Here is an 18,755-nt window from a genome sequence, read left to right on the forward strand (position 1 = left end):
TAGTGCAGTGATTCCCAACCAGGGGTACTTGCAGTGTGTAGGATCTGGCGGCATCTAGCGGTGAGGATGCAGACTGCAACCAACTGAAACTTCTCTCGTGTGCCAAGCGTGTCGGAGTACTTGGGTTCATCTGACATGGTTCGGGGTATGTTGGGAACCGCTGGTCTTGTGACATTGAACGTTTTTGATTGATGTTCGTATCGGCTCCCTCTTTAAGCTAGAAACCACACAAGGAGGAATTTCATCTGATTTAAACTCCCACTCTGACACAGAGGCTGACTTTGTGAACTTGGTGTAATATTTGTTTGAGCTTTCACACACAGACGAGGTTTGTTTGATAGTAATGTTCTGAACCAGAAAATGAGCCCATATCCGCCAAAAAATCTCTGACTAATTTCTTTTAGTGTTCACAAGGTTGGTCTCTCATTAATTCTAAATGCAGCAGTCTCTGTGTTTTGATTGTTTTACAGATTAGAGCAGTTTAACTTGATTCTCTTCTTTCCAGCCTTTGGAGGGAATTGTTCCGCCATCACAAATCTACACTGAGTTGTCTATAATCATTATTCAATTTCAATTTTTAATTGAATTAACATAGATTTTTGTAAATTTTTTTATTTTGGGTGTCCAAACTTGTTTAATATTATTTCCCACTGTTTAGGGTCCAAAGTTCTTTTCAGCTCAATGTACATAAATATGTAAACACACACTCTAAGTATGCATTTCAGTATGACTGTATAACCTAAAAATACATAGTTATGGATACCAAAAGTTATCCAGCACTGTAAAATGAATGCACAGACACACCCGTTTTGTCCAGCAGCCAAAGTCAAGAGCCCACTGTGTATTGCGAATCAGTGGTGAGGCCTACAGTACTCTTCCTGCATGCAGGTGACAGCTGGCCTCTCCAGGCAAACACAGTGTCAAAGCCAGAATCCATGAACTGCTTATTCTGCAGAAGGCCACTTGCTATTTTTAATCTCTGACACAAAATAGAGGCGAGGAGAGAGAAAGAATTGGAGCTAGGCAGCCATGGTGTGTACCCAGTGTCGGCCCTGTGCCAGGCAGCTGATTTGGCACACTGCAGCGAGCCTTTTTTTTTTTTTTACAAGGAGTTTGTTAAGTTTATAAACCAGATGGAGTCTGAACTAATGGAATTGCATGATGATACCAGCTTGCATTGGGTTCCTCACAAAGTCGTTGACCATTTTTTTTTTTTTTTTTGCATGCTCGTGAAAGAAATTTCTGAGCTTTGCATATTTGTTAGAAAAGAAACACAGTAGTGAAATGCATTGTTTGATTCAGGGAAGATGTGACCATTGGAGAAGGAGCCACGGTTGTGGGCCGGTTGGATTTGTGACATGGATTGAAGTTGACAATATTTTTTTCAATCTGTCCTGCGTTCCTTAACTAGCAGCCAACCGTTCCCTTCCAGGCTTTGCAACACGTTCTCATCCAAACTCCTCACATACTGCCACTTCGTCACGCCCCCTTGGCGAAACTTTAGGTTTTGGCATCAAAACCACTTAGTTGGGTTTAGGAAAAAACGACGTTGGGCTTAAAACTACTATGTTTGTAAAGTGAAAATGAAACTGAGTGTTGTGAATACAGCTGATAGTAACGTAAAAGTAAAGCGTAACGCACGGGACACAAACAGCAGTCTCCTGGATGAAAGCCTTGTGTGTGTTGATAAATGGACGGTTTTACATTGTAGTTAATGGAAAGCCCGGTGCGTTTCATACTGGCGCTTGTGCGTCGTCATCACATGCCGATGGCCGTGACAAAGCGTGGGTATTTGAATAGCTTTCTCTCTATATTACTAAAGAACACTTTGGTGAAATAGGTCAGCAGATTTTAAAACATACAAATGAATTAAGTATTACCAGATCCCACACATCGGCTGATATTTGCTCACAAATAGTCTATAGAGCGCTCCGGGGATGACATTTTTGTAGGCAAACCAGGAAGTTAGCATCGCCCTGGTTCCCTCAATAAAAACCCAATGGGATTTTTCCATTGGGTTTTGGATTATTGCAGAAAATAAGCTCTGTGGTAACCACAAGTTTATGATACTTACACGTTTTGTTCAGCAAGATAATCTTCACAAATGAACACCACTTTTATGATTTTTGAAGTGTGAATGCAATCGCCAGAAGTAGGCCTACAAAAGCTAACATTATAACAAACTACACCACGGTCGCACAAGCTGAAGAGAGGACCCCCTCCCTATGTAGCTATAAACGGCTTATTCTAAGGTAACAAAAACACAACAACTCTTATTTTCAGGTGATTATACACTCAAGAAAACATACTTATTACCTCCGCCAACTCTAGATTCTGCGTTTTTTTTCACTTTAAACTCTGTGAAATTACAGTTGAGTTCGACCAAAGCACACTTGGAAAGAGTAACGACGACGGTTCAGGTGAGTTTAATTTTGTTTCTGTCCAGTTTGAATGAAGTGTTTTACTATGCTCCGCTACGTACAGCTCATATCAACATCAACAAAAACACACGTGGATGATGGCGCAAGCTGAACGGAGAGGGTCTGCAATCGTGCTCGGGCACCTTGGCGGAGTTCTGCGCTCTCCGAGTGCCATTCTAGTTAATATTTTATTCCATTTCTTCCAATAGATCCCCTTAACTGTTACACATTTGTCCTTTAACCTCATATAACCACACAAACAACCACCATAAAAACACTACACAAGCTTGTACTCGCTATGGAATTCATCAGAGACGTTCCCCCTCTGACCATTACCCGTCAGGATTTCACTGGCCAGCATTTGGTCTTGTCACACAGCTGAAAGATTCAAGCAGCCTCCCCAGACCCCAGAGAGCAAAAGAGGATTGTTGAGTGCTGTTGTAGCCAATCGTCACCACTACAGATAAAACAAGGCTACGGTACCAGCAACTAGCCCGTGCCAAAAAGTAATCTTCGCCCCTTATCTGTGACAGCGACGTCCCCCCACTGGAGGACAAGTAAAACAAAATGTGCATTGTGAAGGGCTTTGATTGGCCCCGTGCTGCTTCCATCACTCCTGTGTGTGTTTGCCTCTCTGTGTTTGTGCTTCAAAGAGAGCTCAAGGGAGGAATCATTTGTATGTGTGTGCATGATTTTTTGCAGCTTTGTACCTAGCTGCTACCCTTTCATGTTTCAGATGTTGAGATGGGTTGTACCATATCATATATACCACTAATCTTATCACACTTGCTTTGTTCTGATCCCTAGCCCCCCAGTTATCTTACCCTGGAGCTTGGATAGCGGGAGAGACCAGCGGGGTCATGCCGATGCTCACTGGCTCTAATAAGTGTGACCAGGGAGAGTTTGACACCCCATCATCTCTGGGCCATCCAAAGGTTTGAGGGATGGGGTTGGACAGGGGCATGTGGAGCCAGCAGTTTCCAGGCCAACCACTCAGCAGGGTTAATTACTATACCAACCAGATGCCCCTTCCAGTGATGGTCAGTGCCCTTATGATCCGTGCCTCATTCGCTCACCTTGCTTTTTTTTTTACGCTTACCTGAGTTTTATCATGCGTTGCCTCTGAGACAGTCGAGTTCACAGATCCCTGCAGGCTTGCTCCCCGGGTGCTGCGATTTGAGGAGTGTAACTTTCTGCTCGGTTGCTGACAAGGCTGTTATTATCTGAGATAATAGAGGAAAGAGAAGAAGGAAAAAAACAAAACAGGCAAAACATGTCAGTCATCTTTTCCCCCACTTGTTTCATGTGGAGTTAATAATTCTAATGTATCAGAGATACGATATGCATAACTGCATCATTTGCTCGGGTTGCACTTTCATATGGAGTCAGTATCTCTGCAATTACTGCGTGTATTTCCTCACCACTTCAGCTGTCAAATATGAATAGTCGGTTGCAGATAGATAAATTGCGTCAGCCTAAATCACTATTCCACTTTATAAAGGCCATATACTATAGATGTAGTCCTTACCATACAGGCTTAGCATCCCTTGAAAGATTTAGGTTGATTTTTATGTCTTATTTACACTCAAACAGTTTAAATTGAAGGAATAGTTCAACATTTTGGTAATGAACGTATTTGTTTATGTGCTTCTTCAGATGAGTAGATTGATATATCACTCTCATATCTGTAGACTAAATGTGAAACTACAGCCAGTTAGCTTCAGACCTAGACAGGCTAGCTGTTTCACCCTGAGCCCAGGGTTTATGCTGAGAGTCTCTGCTGGTTGCCTGCCCAGCTTCATGGTGACGACCGAGCTCTGGACAGAGCCAGTCTAGCTGTTTCCCCCCGTTTCAAGTCTTATCATCACAGATTATGAAGGTTGTATCACAGACTGTATATAAGAAGTGGACGTAGTCACCGTGATGTCACCCATTGGTTTGTGGACTGCCCTTTGAAGCCTCGAGTTTGGCATTTTGGTTTTCCCCATCTTGGTATTTGGCCGTCGCCATCTTGGTTTTTTGCAACCAGAAGTGACAAGAGAGGGTGGAGCTAAGTACAACCGAATGCTGAATAACACATTTTTAGGCGACCAAAAATGTTATAATTAACCTTCATGAAGTGAAAACACACTGTGAATGGGTTAAAGTTCTAAGATGAAAACACTGACAACTCCCAGACCGGACAACGCCGTGGTAGCGACCTGTCAATCACAAGGTAGCCACGCCCTAAAGCATCCCCTGCTTTATGGTCTACTTAACTCTAAATGGGACCATAATGTACTAAATGAACATCACGCTGTATTGAAGAAGACTTGAAACTAGAGATTGAGACCATAAACTCATGTTTACAATGTTTACTGAGGTAATAAATCAAGAGAGAAGTAGGCTCATTTTCTCATAGACTTCTATACAATCAGACTTCTTTTTGCAATCAGAGGAGTCGCCCCCTGCTGGCTATTAGAAAGAACGCAGACACTTCCGCATTGGCTTCACTTTTCAGACCCGGAGGTAGCCCACTGAGTTGTATACATATTTTCATCTAACTCAAGACAGCATATAGTATTCCCCATAATTATTCCTTTAAAGCAACATCAAACTGGCATGTAGTTGAACAGTTCAAATTACAGAAAGAATGTAAATACACTGAAAGCCCTCACATTAATATGAAAGCTTCCTTGACCACAGAATAATGGCTGTCCTGCTGCTGTCTACGGGTCTTCGTCCCCTGTGACCTACGTCAGTAGTTTTCAGATTTCCGAGAGGCAAAACTGAAACTAACTGCTGCAACAACAACAACAACAACATCAACATGGCTCCGAAGGCCCTGCTGGCAAGCAAGGCCGGCAAATTCACAGGATGTTGGAGGAGCGTGAGCTTGTGGACGGCCGATAAGCAGAAAGGCCACGCTGGGGGTCAGCACGTAGCCACGGCATACAGTCAGATCTCTATTAAGATAGGAGATGGTGGGCCAGCGTGATAAGAGCTGACAGGACCTGATGTGATATCAGTGATGGGGCAACAGCTGCAGATGCTACTTTCTCCAACCAGCAGGAGAATCAGGGTTGGGCCAAACTTCATCTGGGCGTTGGTATAATGAGGTAGTCTTCAATTATCTGTTATTTTGTGGTTGTTTTGAGTCTTGGGTGTTTTGCATCTGTTTGTGGTTGTTTTGCAGTGGTCATTTTGTCCCTTTAAAGGGCCAATGTGTAACATTTCCAGGGATTTATTAGCAGAAATGGAATATAATATTCATAACTATGTTTTCATTCGTGTATAATCACCTGAAACTAAGAATCCTGTTTTCGTTAGCTTAGAATGAGCCCTTCATATCTACATAGGGAGCCGATCCTCTTCACGGAGTCCGCTTTGTTGCACCGCCATGTTTCTACAGTAGCCCAGAACGGACAAACAAAAACACTGGCTCTAGCGAGAGCCTTTCACATTTGAAGGCATCGCAGTTCTCCGACACACTTGTGAAACTGCAGTAACGTGAGCCGCAGAGTGCAAAACCGTGGTACCTCCAGCCGGCGTCTGACTTCCGTTGCTCCTAGAATTGTGTTATCATGGTAAGGATGGCCTCTGGGCGAGGAGAACGGCGTTAACACGGTTTTGCGCTCGGCAGCTCATGTTACCGCAGTCTTGGAAAGGGAGGAGTGAGCGAAGGGGTACTCAGTTGGTTGCAATCTGCAACCACACCATGAGATGCTGCCAAATCCTACATACTGTACCTTTAAGTGATATTTTGCAGGTGAAGTCTAGGTGCTGTATTTGAATGAAATGTTACTCTAGCTGTGCAGCCGTGATATGAATGAAAAATCAACAAAAACAAATATTGGATTGGATTTGGTTGGCAGTTACTCAATATTGACTATTGAAAATGAATGTGATCAGGATCAGGAGCAAAAAAAACTACAACGAAAAAACGATCAAGACATTCCTACTTTTAACTGAGCTCTTTGACTTTAACAGTCAATTCAAACAGAGGCCTATTTTGTGTCCAGTTCTTTAAAGCTGGGGGTTACAGTTTAAGTTTATGTTGCAATATTCCAGATGATTAGTTCCCAGTATTAGTATTATCCACTGCCAGCTCTGCAGTTCTGTTTGCCAGAGCTATTTCATACACAGTTGGACTGCTATTTAATAGTCTGTGAAAGCGAGACAGACAGAAAGGTGGGGGAAAACCCCCAGTATTTTAAATTATCCTTGCATATTAGAGAATTATGACTTTGTTGTAACGTTGACTTCGCCTTAACCATCACCATCAATCCCCCAGCTATAAGCAATGAGCCATTTGCCATTATGCAGCTTGTTAGCAATGTCCAGGCTGTGTAATTACCTGTGTCAACGGCAATGATTGTCTTCAGTGACAGATTATTCATCACTTTATAATTGTAGAGGTTGAAAGAAGGATTTTCAGCTCTTCTAACTAAGAGCTGAGAATAAAAAATGTCCATGCTCACCACTTTTCCTAGTTGCACCTTCCAGGCTGGATCAAGTGTTTTTTGCGCGTCTGCAGATTCCGGTAGAATACAGTCCTGATAAAACAAAAAAACAAATCCTATTTATTCTGCGATGACCTTTAAAATGCATCTAGCATGATCTGAAAACAAAAAGAATAAACTAAGAAATAAACAATGTATTTATCAGAACTCCATACATCACTACAAATGGCATTCATCAGTTACAAACACACTTTTTTATGTGGTAAGGGGAAAAGATGTCAGAATCAGAATCAGAATCAGAATGGTGTTTATTGCCAGGTGTAAGAGGTATACACTAGGAATTTTCTTTGGCATTATTGGTGCGAGACAAACTGTATAATAACAAAAGAATAGATAAAAACAGAAGAATAGATAAAAACGTTAGAATAAAATAATAAAAATGTACAATTTACAAATTACAAATAAGCTATAAACATGATATAAAGATAGTGCAAATATTGAGAGCGGGGGGGTGGGGGGGGGCAGTAGTGTGTGTGTGAGGGAGAGACAGTCACAGGGGGGCGGATGGGCTGTTGGAGAGCCACTGCCATGGGGAAGAAACTGTTTTTGTGACGTGAGGTTTTGGTCCTGATGGACCTTAACCTCCTGCCAGATGGCAGAGTCTGAAAAAGATGGTGTCCAGGATGGGAGGGGTCGGCCACAATCCTTAAGGACCTGGAGGTGTACAGCTCCTGGAGGGAGGGAAGGTTGCAGCCGATCGCCTTCTCTGCAGCACGGATGACCCGCTGCAGCCTGGCCTTGTCCCTGGCGGTGGCAGCGGCGAACCAGACGGTGATGGAGGAGGTGAGGATGGACTCGATGATGGCCGAGTAAAAGTGCAAATGTAGATGTATTTCTATATAAGATTAGCCTAATTTCCTTGTTTTTTTTCTGCAGTTGTCTGTTCAATTTCCACATACAGTATAAATAGTTGATTTAACCCCTTGGAACTTGGTGGTTTAGTTATATATCCTACTGGCCGATACTGTAGGCCGATATGATGGGGGGATGCTAAAATCTGTCAAATTGAATTGAAATTCAGTAATATAAATGGTATAATGATACCATAAAAAACAGGGTGCAATGAGGTTTGTGCAAGTCAGAATCTATGACAACGACCAACGAACTGGGTAGGTCCCTCCTGTTAAAAATTTACAAACCACCTACTGGGCCCATATGCATGGGGGTGATGATGAGTGATGCAATTTATTAGGCTAATCAGTGGTTTGATAACAGTAAAATTGGGTGCCAATACACATCCTGCCTGGAGGCAGCCAGGAACAAGCTTTCAAATGAAAGGAAATTAATTAAGAGGCATAGCAGCAAAGTAATTTGACTTAAATATCACCACATCATCTAAAACGTAATATATTCATTGATTTAATTTATTTTGCATGTTCGTAGAAGTCAGTGTTTGTAATAGGCTATTAATTGAACTTTATACTATATCTAGATTTTTTAAAATAAAATAATGATTGGAACAGTGGTGGAAGAAATACTTACTAAGTAGTAATACCACAGTGTAAAAAAATACTCTGTTAGAAGTAAAACTAAAAAGTAAAACATTAAAAATCTTCCTTAAATAAAAGTACAAAAGATTTAGCATCAAAATATACTTAAAGTACCAAAATTAAAAGTAGTCATTATGCAGAATGGCCCATTTCAGAATATACAGTATATATACTGTATATATACAGTATATATATATATATATATATACATGTATATATATATAGCTAATTTTAATTACTTTACATATTACTGGGTAGTTTAATATAGGCTATAATAGTATATCATAAATTATTAGTTGATTTCTATTTTGTATTGATAATCTAAATCTGCAAAGTAACTAAACTTATCACATAGTAGAGTAAAAAGTGTGTTAATTACCTCTAAAATGTAGTGGAGCATAAGTATAAAGTAGCCGAAAATGGACTCAAGTACAGTACAAGTATCTAAAAATTGTACTTAAGTACAATACTTGAGTACTTAGTATTCTACCATTGTGATTATATGTGATGCACTTAAATTACCTTTCATTTAATGGCTATTTATAGTTTACTCATTACATTATAGCTAAGATCCCTTAATTCTAACTCAGGGGTCAGCAACCTTTACAATTAAAAGAGCCATTTTAGGCAAGAAAAAAAAAGAAAAATCTGTCTGGAGCTGCAAAACATTTGAGCATTGTGATGAAGGTAACACAGTTTATAGTCTAAGTATATAGTATATAAGTCTACTGCAGTGAGGGCCAAAGTGCAAATGTACTATAGAGTATTAGGGCCACATTGAGAAAAAGTCGTGATATAACGAGAATAAAGTCACAACTTTACGAGAAAAAAGTCGCAATATTACCAGAATAAAGTCATAAATTTACGAGAAAAAAAGAAAATAACACGCAAAACTACTACTACTATACTTCTATACATATATATACTAATATTATATAATATAAAACTACGACTTTTTTCTCTTAAACTTCTGACTTTATTCTCATAATATTACGACTTTTTTTCTCGTAATATTATGACTTTGTTCTCGAAATCTTAGCTTTATTTTTTTTCCCTCAATGTGGCCCTAATACTCCGTCGTACCGTCGTACCATAGACCTACAACGATGATAAATAAAAATGAAAATGTAAACAAAAAAACAGTTATTCATTTCCATGTTAAAAATCCACAGGGAGCCACTGGAGAGGAGCTATAGAGCCGCATGTGGCTCCGGAGCTGCAGGTTGCAGACCCCTGCATTAGACCAATAGGATCAGGTGCATGCAAAAAAAAAAAAAGACAATTTAAGGGCTAGTTTTTTTTGTAAATCATATTCTTCTATAATGCTAAAAAAAAAAGTTCCATTGAATTCTTATATTTCATTACTTTAAGGGCTTTCAAGTGAGAAAAAAAACTCATGACTCGACCTAGGTTTCGCCCTAACCCAGGGGTCAGCAACCTTTACTATCAAAAGAGCCATTTTAGGCAAAACCCCCCCCAAAAAAAATCTGTCTGGAGCCGCAAAACATTTGAGCATTGTGATGAAGGTAACACAGTTTATAGTCTAAGTATATAGTATATATGTCTAATGCAGTGAGGGCCCAAGTGCAAATGTACTACGGAGTATTAGGGCCACATTGAGGGGAAAAAAGGAGCCGCAGGTTGCTCAGAGATCCCTGGTCTAACTGAATAACAACGAGGTTGCCCCATTGCTGGAGACCAAACACAGAGCTGCCTGTGTGCTGCAGTGAGACTGAAGCTGTGCACTGAAGGGGGCGAGGCAACAGGAGCGTGTGTGTGTGTGTGTTGTTTGGCGGGCACATCATCCCGACTGAGACGCTGCACAACCACCGCATCGTATCTGCAGATAGATAGGCATCCGTGGACAACATCATGTGCAGGACTCAGTAAAGCCGCGGGATCTTTCTCTATGCAACGTGCAACACACCAGCGGCTCTCACACTAGATCGCTGCTCTCGACTCACTGAGTCCAGAAGGATCACAATGATGAGGTAAGAGCTTCCGGTCGCCATTTTGCTGGTGTTTAGAGGGAGAAGCTGCATGGTGGATAATAATAACAAGCTGCTCACTAAAGCTGCTGTTTAGACTCAAACCGGCGCCAGGATGTTCAAGCGACACCGTGTAGACCTGGGGGATGATGCCTCGCAGGGTAAAAAGAGACCCTCTGAAGGGTATGTTGCGTTAGCGCGCCTCTCTCTGTGTGTTGTTTGTGATCGCTGATGCAGGCTGCCTGTTGTTGTGTTGCTAACTAGCTGCTAACGTGCTAACGCCAACTCCAAGCAAGTGTAGCTAGTCCGTTAGCACCTGGCGGGGCTGGATATGCACACCTGTACTAATGAGAGGAGAAACAGCCAGCTGCACGGGGTTGTTGTTGTTGTTGGGCGATACGGTCATGCAATGGGCCGGTAAAGTGGCTGGTGTGACGTTAGCTAACGTGGCTAGCTAGCTAACAGCTAACGTAGCAAACAGCTAACGTAGCAGACGGCTAACTAGCTAACAGCTAACGTAACTAGCTAACAGCTAACTTAGCTTGCTAACTAACACACAGCTAACTTAGCAAACAGCTAACTAGCTTACAGCTAACGTAACTAGCTAACAGCTAACGTAGCTTGCTAACTAGCTAACAGCTAACGTAGCTTGCTAACTAGCTAACAGCTAACTTAGCTGGCTAACAGCTAACGTAGCTTGCTAACTAGCTAACAGCTAACTTAGCTAGCTAACAGCTAACGTAACTAGCTAACAGTTAACGTAGCAGACAGCTAACTAGCTTACAGCTAACTTAGCTAGCTAACGTAACTAGCTAACTTAGCTAGCTAACAGCTAACGTAGCTTGCTAACTAGCTTACAGCTAACGTAACTAGCTAACAGCTAACGTAGCAGACAGCTAACTAGCTTACAGCTATCTTAGCTAGCTAACTAGCAGACAGCCAGCCTGTTCTGCACGTGGCTACATGCTAGCTCGTGCTAGGTGAAACGTTGCGTCTTGAATAGAAATGATTTCATGAGACAAAGTCGACATGTGATCCTGGTTGGCTTATGGCTCTTACAAAATGAAGATAGAAAGCTGCACACGTGACCCCCTAGTCGGGCTAATGTTAGCCGTGTAGCTGAAATGAGATGCCCTGTCAGTCAGATGGCTGCTTATGTCTCACATTAAACACCCCGAGTAGCGTCATTTGACTTCTGCTGTAAAGCCAAGCTCTCCGTGGGTATATCAAAGGGACTGGACTGCTGGTTGTTCATATGGGTCTAAACTAAGTCCCGATCGGCCTGTAGAAGTTGGAGGAGCTAACGTTAGGTTGAAGCATCACCTTGCTCTTCTGTTGTCAAAGTCACCGAGTGGACGCTCAGGGTCACTGCCCTGGATTTCACATTGCGTTGACCATACGGGAATGACTAGCAAAATAATGTATCCAAAGGGATGCATTAATATTGCATGAATTATGAGAACGATACACATCCTGCCTGGAGGCAGCCAGGAACAAGCTTTCAAATGAAAGGAAATGAATGAAGAGGCATAGCAGCAAAGTGACTTAAATATCACCACATCATCTAAAACGTAATATATTCATTGATTTAATTTATTTTGCATGTTCGTAGAAGTCAGTGTTTGCAATAGGCTATTTATTGTACTTTATACTATATCTAGATTTTTTTAAATAAAATAATGATTGGAACAGTGGTGGAAGAAATACTTACTAAGTAGTAATACCACAGTGTAAAAAAATGCTCTGTTACAAGTAAAACGCATGCATTAAAAATCTTCCTTAAATAAAAGTACAAAAGATTTAGCATCAAAATATACTTAAAACTTAAAAGTAGTCATTATGCAGAATGGTCCATTTCAGAATATACAGTGTGTGTGTGTGTATATATATATATATATATATATTACTGGATTATTATTATGGATGCAGGTATATTTATATTCAAATAACAAAGCCTAGCATCATCCAATGTGCATACTGCAGCTTTCCCATAGTCAAGGACATGAGTGGTAGAGATGCCTACATCCAGGGTTTTAAGTTAGATGATGCACCCCACCTCTCTAGGAGTCATGCTTGGCTTAACTTTTTGTTGTCAGCTCATTTCTGTCTGTACACAAGTGTCAAAGACACATTTAGACAAAACTGAATAGTAATTAACAGTCAAATATTCATTAGAAATGGCTAGACATTTAAAAATTCAATAATTTGTGGTATTTCAATGTGCAATCTGCCAGAAATTACTTGTGTTTTCCACTGTCGGATCAAGGTAACATCATAATTTTTAGCCTTAATTTAACCCAAAAGGACTTTTCTGGTACTACTGTATTCACATGAGTCACATTCGCACCTTAGTTTCACCACAGAGCTGCAGACACCATCTTTGTCTAAATAATGTGATGAAATAAATGGTTCACATACTGTTCTGAAGCCATTAAAGGTGCTATTGATAACATTCAGCTTTAAATGTTGCATTCTTCCTCCCCCGTTCCATTGCATTTACTTCACAACACGTCATTGCCAGGCACTCATTTTTTTCGACCCAGAGATACCACGTGATTCCAACGTTGTTTTACTGTGGGCTCACAAGCCTTGTTAGAATTGGGAACCAAACAATATCTTCCACAGATAAAAACAAAACACTAATTTTGGACCTGCCAAAATTATTTAAATGATTAATTCACAATCCTAATCTTTTTTTTCTTTTCTTTTTCATTAAAACCCATACTTTTATTCAGCACCTCTCTAAAAGCTCTGTGGATGCATTATTTTTTGTAAACATATGTCTACATAAAAATATTAGCAATAAGCGATTAACTTCATCTTTCTGCAATAGGAGAACAAACTTGTTGATTGTGGACCTCATGTTCTATGTCGTGCCCTTTATGTTTTCTTGAATCTTTACCATTACTAAGGAAAAATTGTGCAAAATGTATGTGGGGGTGTGTTCATGCATTTTGGAGTTATGTTGTTTCGAAGTTAAATTGGTGAGTTTGTATGGCAGTCTTATGGTGCATCTTCCTCTCACAGGCGTGACCGAGACAGGGACAGAGACCGTGACGAGCGGTCGAGGGACAGGGACCGCGACCGGGATCGAGACCGTGACAGGGACAGAGATGTGAAGCCATCCGCTGTCCCCAACAACCTGGCTGTAGGCGGCGTAGGCGGCGTAGGAGGTTTCCTGAAGCAAGCCCCCATTCAGCAGCAGATCAACCCCTTCACCAACCTGCCACACACGCCACGCTACTATGAGATCCTGAAGAAGCGGCTGCAGCTGCCTGTGTTTGAGTACAGAGAGCGTTTCACTGACATCCTGATGCGTAACCAGTCTTTTGTGCTGGTGGGAGAGACGGGCTCTGGAAAAACCACCCAGGTAAAAGGCAGAATGTTTAGTGTTTTTGCAAAACCAGCACATAAAGATCACACCACTATTGACAGTTACTCCTAAAAACAATTTTTGATAATATATTGACTAAAATGTGTCAAATTGAATTGAAATTCAGTAATATAATTGGTATAATAATACTATTAAGCTGATTCAGAGAGTGTGCAGTAAAGTTTACTACAGTTCTTGAATGAGCTGGGTTGTCTGTTTTTAAAATTTGAAAGAGAGAAGATTAGAGTAGATCACCGGTTGAGCCTCAGCCCACTCCTGAGGGGAATACAAACTATTTTCCAAACACTTCCTAAATTAAGTGGTGTGATCTTGTCAGTATGTTCCGCCTTGATGATGCTAGAAAACATTTGTATTCAACACATACAGAACATGCTCACAAAGGTAGGGGCTACATTTATGGATCTTTAAGGATAGCCGTCTGTGGTTGTTGCTCTTGAAATGAAAAGAAAAATAATCAATGATGCATTTAAGTTTTGATAATTAATGGTATTTCTTGAAATTTAAAAGAGTGTTTAGTGTTTTATTTACGCAAAACGTCTTTTTCACAATTATCAGGGAAAACAAGTTATAAGGGGATCTATTGGCAGTAGTGGAATATAATATTAATAAGTATGTTCTCTTTAGTGTATAATCACCTGAAAATATTAACTTTTCCGGTCGATAATGTTACTCGCTCCCGTCGCCATCACTCTCTCTCTCTCGCTTGCCTCACCACTCACTTTCCACAAACACACACACATTCTACGCACTGGCTTTTCTCCAAATGACCTACGCTACTCTTGCAACAAGCTAGAGAGGGCCAGTCACAACTTTCCGTCAGCTCTCCTACACATTTGGCACATGGGAGAGGCTTCAGTTGGTTGCAATCTGCAACCTCACCACTAGATACACCCAGATCCTACACACTGCTCCTTAAAGGGATAGTTTGGGTGTTTTTAAGTGGGGTTATACTTATCCATAGTCGGTGTATTACTTACAGTAGATGACGGTGGGCGCGTCCACAGTTTGGAGAAACAGACAGGAGTACTAGCAGGGGAGCTAAGCAATGTACTGCTGTCGACAACAAAACGTTTTTATTCCACCTTAAAGAAAGGCTCACCTAAAAAAATCAATATCTACTTAAGTGTACACTATATTTAGAATATTTTCATCGCTTTATCTTGAATTGAACTGAATGTGAAACTTATCTATGTCTCTTCAAAGCCAGCAGAATCCATTGACAAAAACAGTATAGATAAGTTTCACTTTCAGTTCAGTTGGCAAATATTCTAAATATAGCGTACACTTAAACTGATATAGATTTTTTTTTAGGTGGGCCTTTCTTTTAGGTGGTTAAATAACATTTGGTGCCGGCCCAATCCACAGCACTATATTGCTTTGCTCCCGTGCCAGTATTCTTGTCTGTTTCTCCAACCTGGGGACGCGCCGACTGCCATCTACAGTAGGTAATACACTGACTATGGATAAGTACCTCACACAACCCCATTTCAAAACACCCGAACTATCCCTTTATTGCAAATACAGCTTAAATTATTGTCATGTACAAATGAAGTGGTATACAGGCATTCCACCAAACCTATTCTGATGATTAGGGTCAGGCCCTGTAAGTACTAATGACATATTTTAATACTGTCCGTGAAATGTTTATCTCTTCCAAACCTTTCATCTGCATTTTTTTGTTCTTCTGATTGGGTGACATTTCAAAGACTGGTAAGATTTGAATCATCTCAAAAGGGCAGCCATCCGAACCTCAAGCTTAATAGAGTGGAAGTAAGACTCTCTTAGCAAGCTGCTGCTGTTTTTCAGCTCTAAGCAAGAACATGCTGAAATGTTGACAGGTATGACTTTCATAGGTATTTGCTTTGCAGGACATAGTAAATCCTAGTAATGCACTCCAAATAGTAGTACGATGAAATCTTTTATTTTCGTAAAATATTTGTTATAGGCCGACCTCCATCATCTTCCTTGAGTTCATCTCCCTACTTTGCTTTTTCATTTCAAGAATTCCTTTCATGTCTCTTTGGCTCCAGCACAAACTGATTAGTCTGCTGTCTTCCAGATCCCTCAGTGGTGCGTGGACATGGTGCGGTCAATGCCGGGAACAAAGAGAGCCGTGGCCTGCACCCAGCCCAGGAGGGTAGCGGCCATGAGCGTCGCCCAGAGGGTCGCTGATGAGATGGATGTCATGCTGGGCCAAGAGGTGGGCTACTCCATCAGGTTTGAGGACTGCAGCTCTGCCAAGACGCTACTCAAGTAAGAAGGCTGGTTAAAAATAGTCCTCTCGGCTCTCTTTTCATTTTAATAACAACCTATGACAAACCTACAGTTGTACTGGGAGAAGGAGATAATAGGGATGTAAGAAAATATCAATACACACGAGTATCGCGATATTATGTGTAGTGATTCTCAAAAAAATCATCTCCATTCCCTCTTTAAAATCCAACATAGCGGGGTCAGTTTTAAGGCATCACATGAAACTAAAAAACCTAAGGAATCTATTGGTACCAACCATGTCACACTAGCTTGTTGCGAAGGAGGCTAAATAACGCTCCGAAGTTGCGCTAAATTTTGGCGAGGAAAAACTGGCATGGCCATATTCACATGGGTCCCTTGACCTCTGACCTTAAGATATGTGAATGAAAATGTTTTACGGGTACCCACGAGTCTCCCCTTTACGGACATGCCCACTCTATGATAATCACATGGAGATCCATGGTATGCCAAGTCAAATCACACTTACAGTGTATGTCTGATCTAATGTTAGATTCTTGTCAATGCACAGCCCTAGTAGATAATAGTAGGAGCCTCTTAGCTAAACACTAGCCTTGTACAAGTGACAATCTACAATTAATTCAATAGAACAATAGGGTGCTCAAAACATGTCAAAGCTAACGGCCATAATTTCTGCACTTTAATTTTCTTGAGAACAGTAAACTAAAGTTTTTCAGTTCATAGATGACAGCTCATAGCTCATCTGATGCTTGACCGACTGGTGTTAAAGGATGGGTTTGAATTTTCTCAAATCAAAGGTGGAATGCTGTGCTCATTGCATTAATTTTGAGCAGGGTTTTAATCAGATAATGCCATTGTATATGCTGACAAAGCCTGTATGTCTTCTATCCACGCAGGTACATGACAGATGGAATGTTGCTGCGGGAGGCCATGAACGATCCTCTGCTGGAGCGCTACGGTGTCATCATCTTGGACGAGGCACACGAACGCACACTAGCTACAGATATCCTCATGGGAGTCCTCAAGGAGGTGGTCCGCCAGAGGGCTGACCTCAAGGTAAAAATAGTTTATTCAGTATGTCATTTCTAAAATCAAGCGTCTTTCTTTTATGACCTTAGTTTCAGGATAAGGTATTGCAATCCTTTGATCGCAGGTGGATTCATTTAAAAGTTCCCAAATCTTAATGTGACTATTTATCCAGCACCTACATTCTGTTTATTCTGGAACATCAAGCTCACTTTTATTTTCTTATCTCTAGACTATCTCTTGACAGTAGTCTGATTTGTTTCCACAAATATGTCCCACTTAATGCCTTCAATACACCCTAAACATGACTTCCTGCAGGATAAATTCAGTGACAGCCAGTGTTTATGTCCCTCTTCTGTCACTCCTCCCTTTTGTCACATTTCCTCCTGACAGTGTCCCCATGTCTGACAGCTGTGTATCTGTTGAGCAAAGAGAAATGTTGCCGCTGGGCTCAGAAATGCACATCTATTCTGCACCGCGGCACTAGTGGAGATTGCTCCCAGAGTCAGCCCCATTTTAAGCCAATCAACCAGGGGGGGAACAGCAATGTGTCGGCGTGGATGGGAGCGTACAGGCAGGCAGAAGTTTTATAGGCAGACTGTGCCAGACATCATTCTCATAAAGCAGATGGATAATGACTAGTTGTTTGTCAGCGTGGAATCAAAGGTTAGATTGTTGTTCGCGGACTGTTAAATGAGGTCTAGGTTGTTGGGAATGATCATCCACCCACACCCCTCTATCTCCTTCATCCCTATCCCCTACCAAATTTGAAAGTTTAATTTGCCTTGATTAAGAGCAATTATGATGTCTCGCAGAGCGTAAAGCGAAATGCCGAGACACTGGCCCCTGAAAATGTTTGAGATTGAAAATGGGAGACGCGTTTCCCCATCAGAATCCTAATGCGCTCTATCTAATGGCTCTGGAGAGAACATTGTGTACCCAACATCAGGAACAAGGACTGTCATAGCGCTGTGTAGGTCACTGAATTGGAGTACAATGCCAAGTTCTACACTATAGACACCATCTTGGGTTCGTGCCAGCGCCCTCACCCTAAATTCTGATTCAAAGCATTATCCATGCACTGTTCATCTATTCTGTATTTGGTTTGCAGCCTTATCCACTTAGTATGTGTGCTTATCCTCAATTATCATCAAGCCATATGAAATGTTAACTCATTCCACACTTGAGTGCTCACTCCCATAATCACCACAGTCATTTACACTCTTTACTTTTACTTTTATCTTTCCTTTCACCTCTTTTATGAATACATTGTCCCTCACAGACTCCTCTCTCCCGTTCACGTGCCCTTCTCTGTCCAGGTCATCGTGATGAGCGCCACACTCGATGCCGGCAAGTTCCAGGTGTACTTTGACAACTGCCCACTGCTAACCATCCCCGGACGCACGCACCCCGTGGAGATTTTCTACACGCCCGAACCGGAGCGAGACTACCTGGAGGCGGCCATCCGCACGGTGATCCAGATCCACATGTGTGAGGTGGACGAAGGGGACCTGCTGCTCTTCCTCACTGGACAGGAGGTATGAGTCCGGAGGTTTTCAATGAGATTTTTGTTGTTCTACAAAAACCAGGTTTCTGATTAGAGTTGCACCGATTGCAATTTTCTTGGCCGATTACGACTTCAGAGGTTTTTAAAAGTCTGACCTGCCGATTCTCATTTTCTTTCTAAGAACTATAATTGACAG

The 18,755-nt window shown here is 41.4% G+C and overlaps 1 protein-coding gene across 2 annotated transcripts in view; it reads left to right on the forward strand.

Annotated features, from left to right (window-relative positions):
* Positions 1-10,173: 10,173 nt before the first annotated feature.
* The window catches only part of dhx15 (DEAH (Asp-Glu-Ala-His) box helicase 15), a 33,004-nt gene continuing 24,422 nt past the window's right edge, over positions 10,174-18,755 (forward strand). Inside the window, exons 1-5 of one of the 2 annotated variants that reach the window (XM_074624490.1) lie at positions 10,174-10,403; positions 13,428-13,770; positions 15,854-16,047; positions 16,923-17,082; positions 18,372-18,590. In XM_074624490.1, the coding sequence (XP_074480591.1) occupies positions 10,396-10,403; positions 13,428-13,770; positions 15,854-16,047; positions 16,923-17,082; positions 18,372-18,590 (924 nt within the window). In that variant the 5' untranslated portion in view covers positions 10,174-10,395. The other variant, XM_074624489.1, reaches the window with a different exon arrangement.

The sequence above is a fragment of the Sebastes fasciatus genome, chromosome 22 (assembly GCF_043250625.1).
Source record: "Sebastes fasciatus isolate fSebFas1 chromosome 22, fSebFas1.pri, whole genome shotgun sequence".
Lineage (NCBI taxonomy): Eukaryota > Metazoa > Chordata > Actinopteri > Perciformes > Sebastidae > Sebastes > Sebastes fasciatus.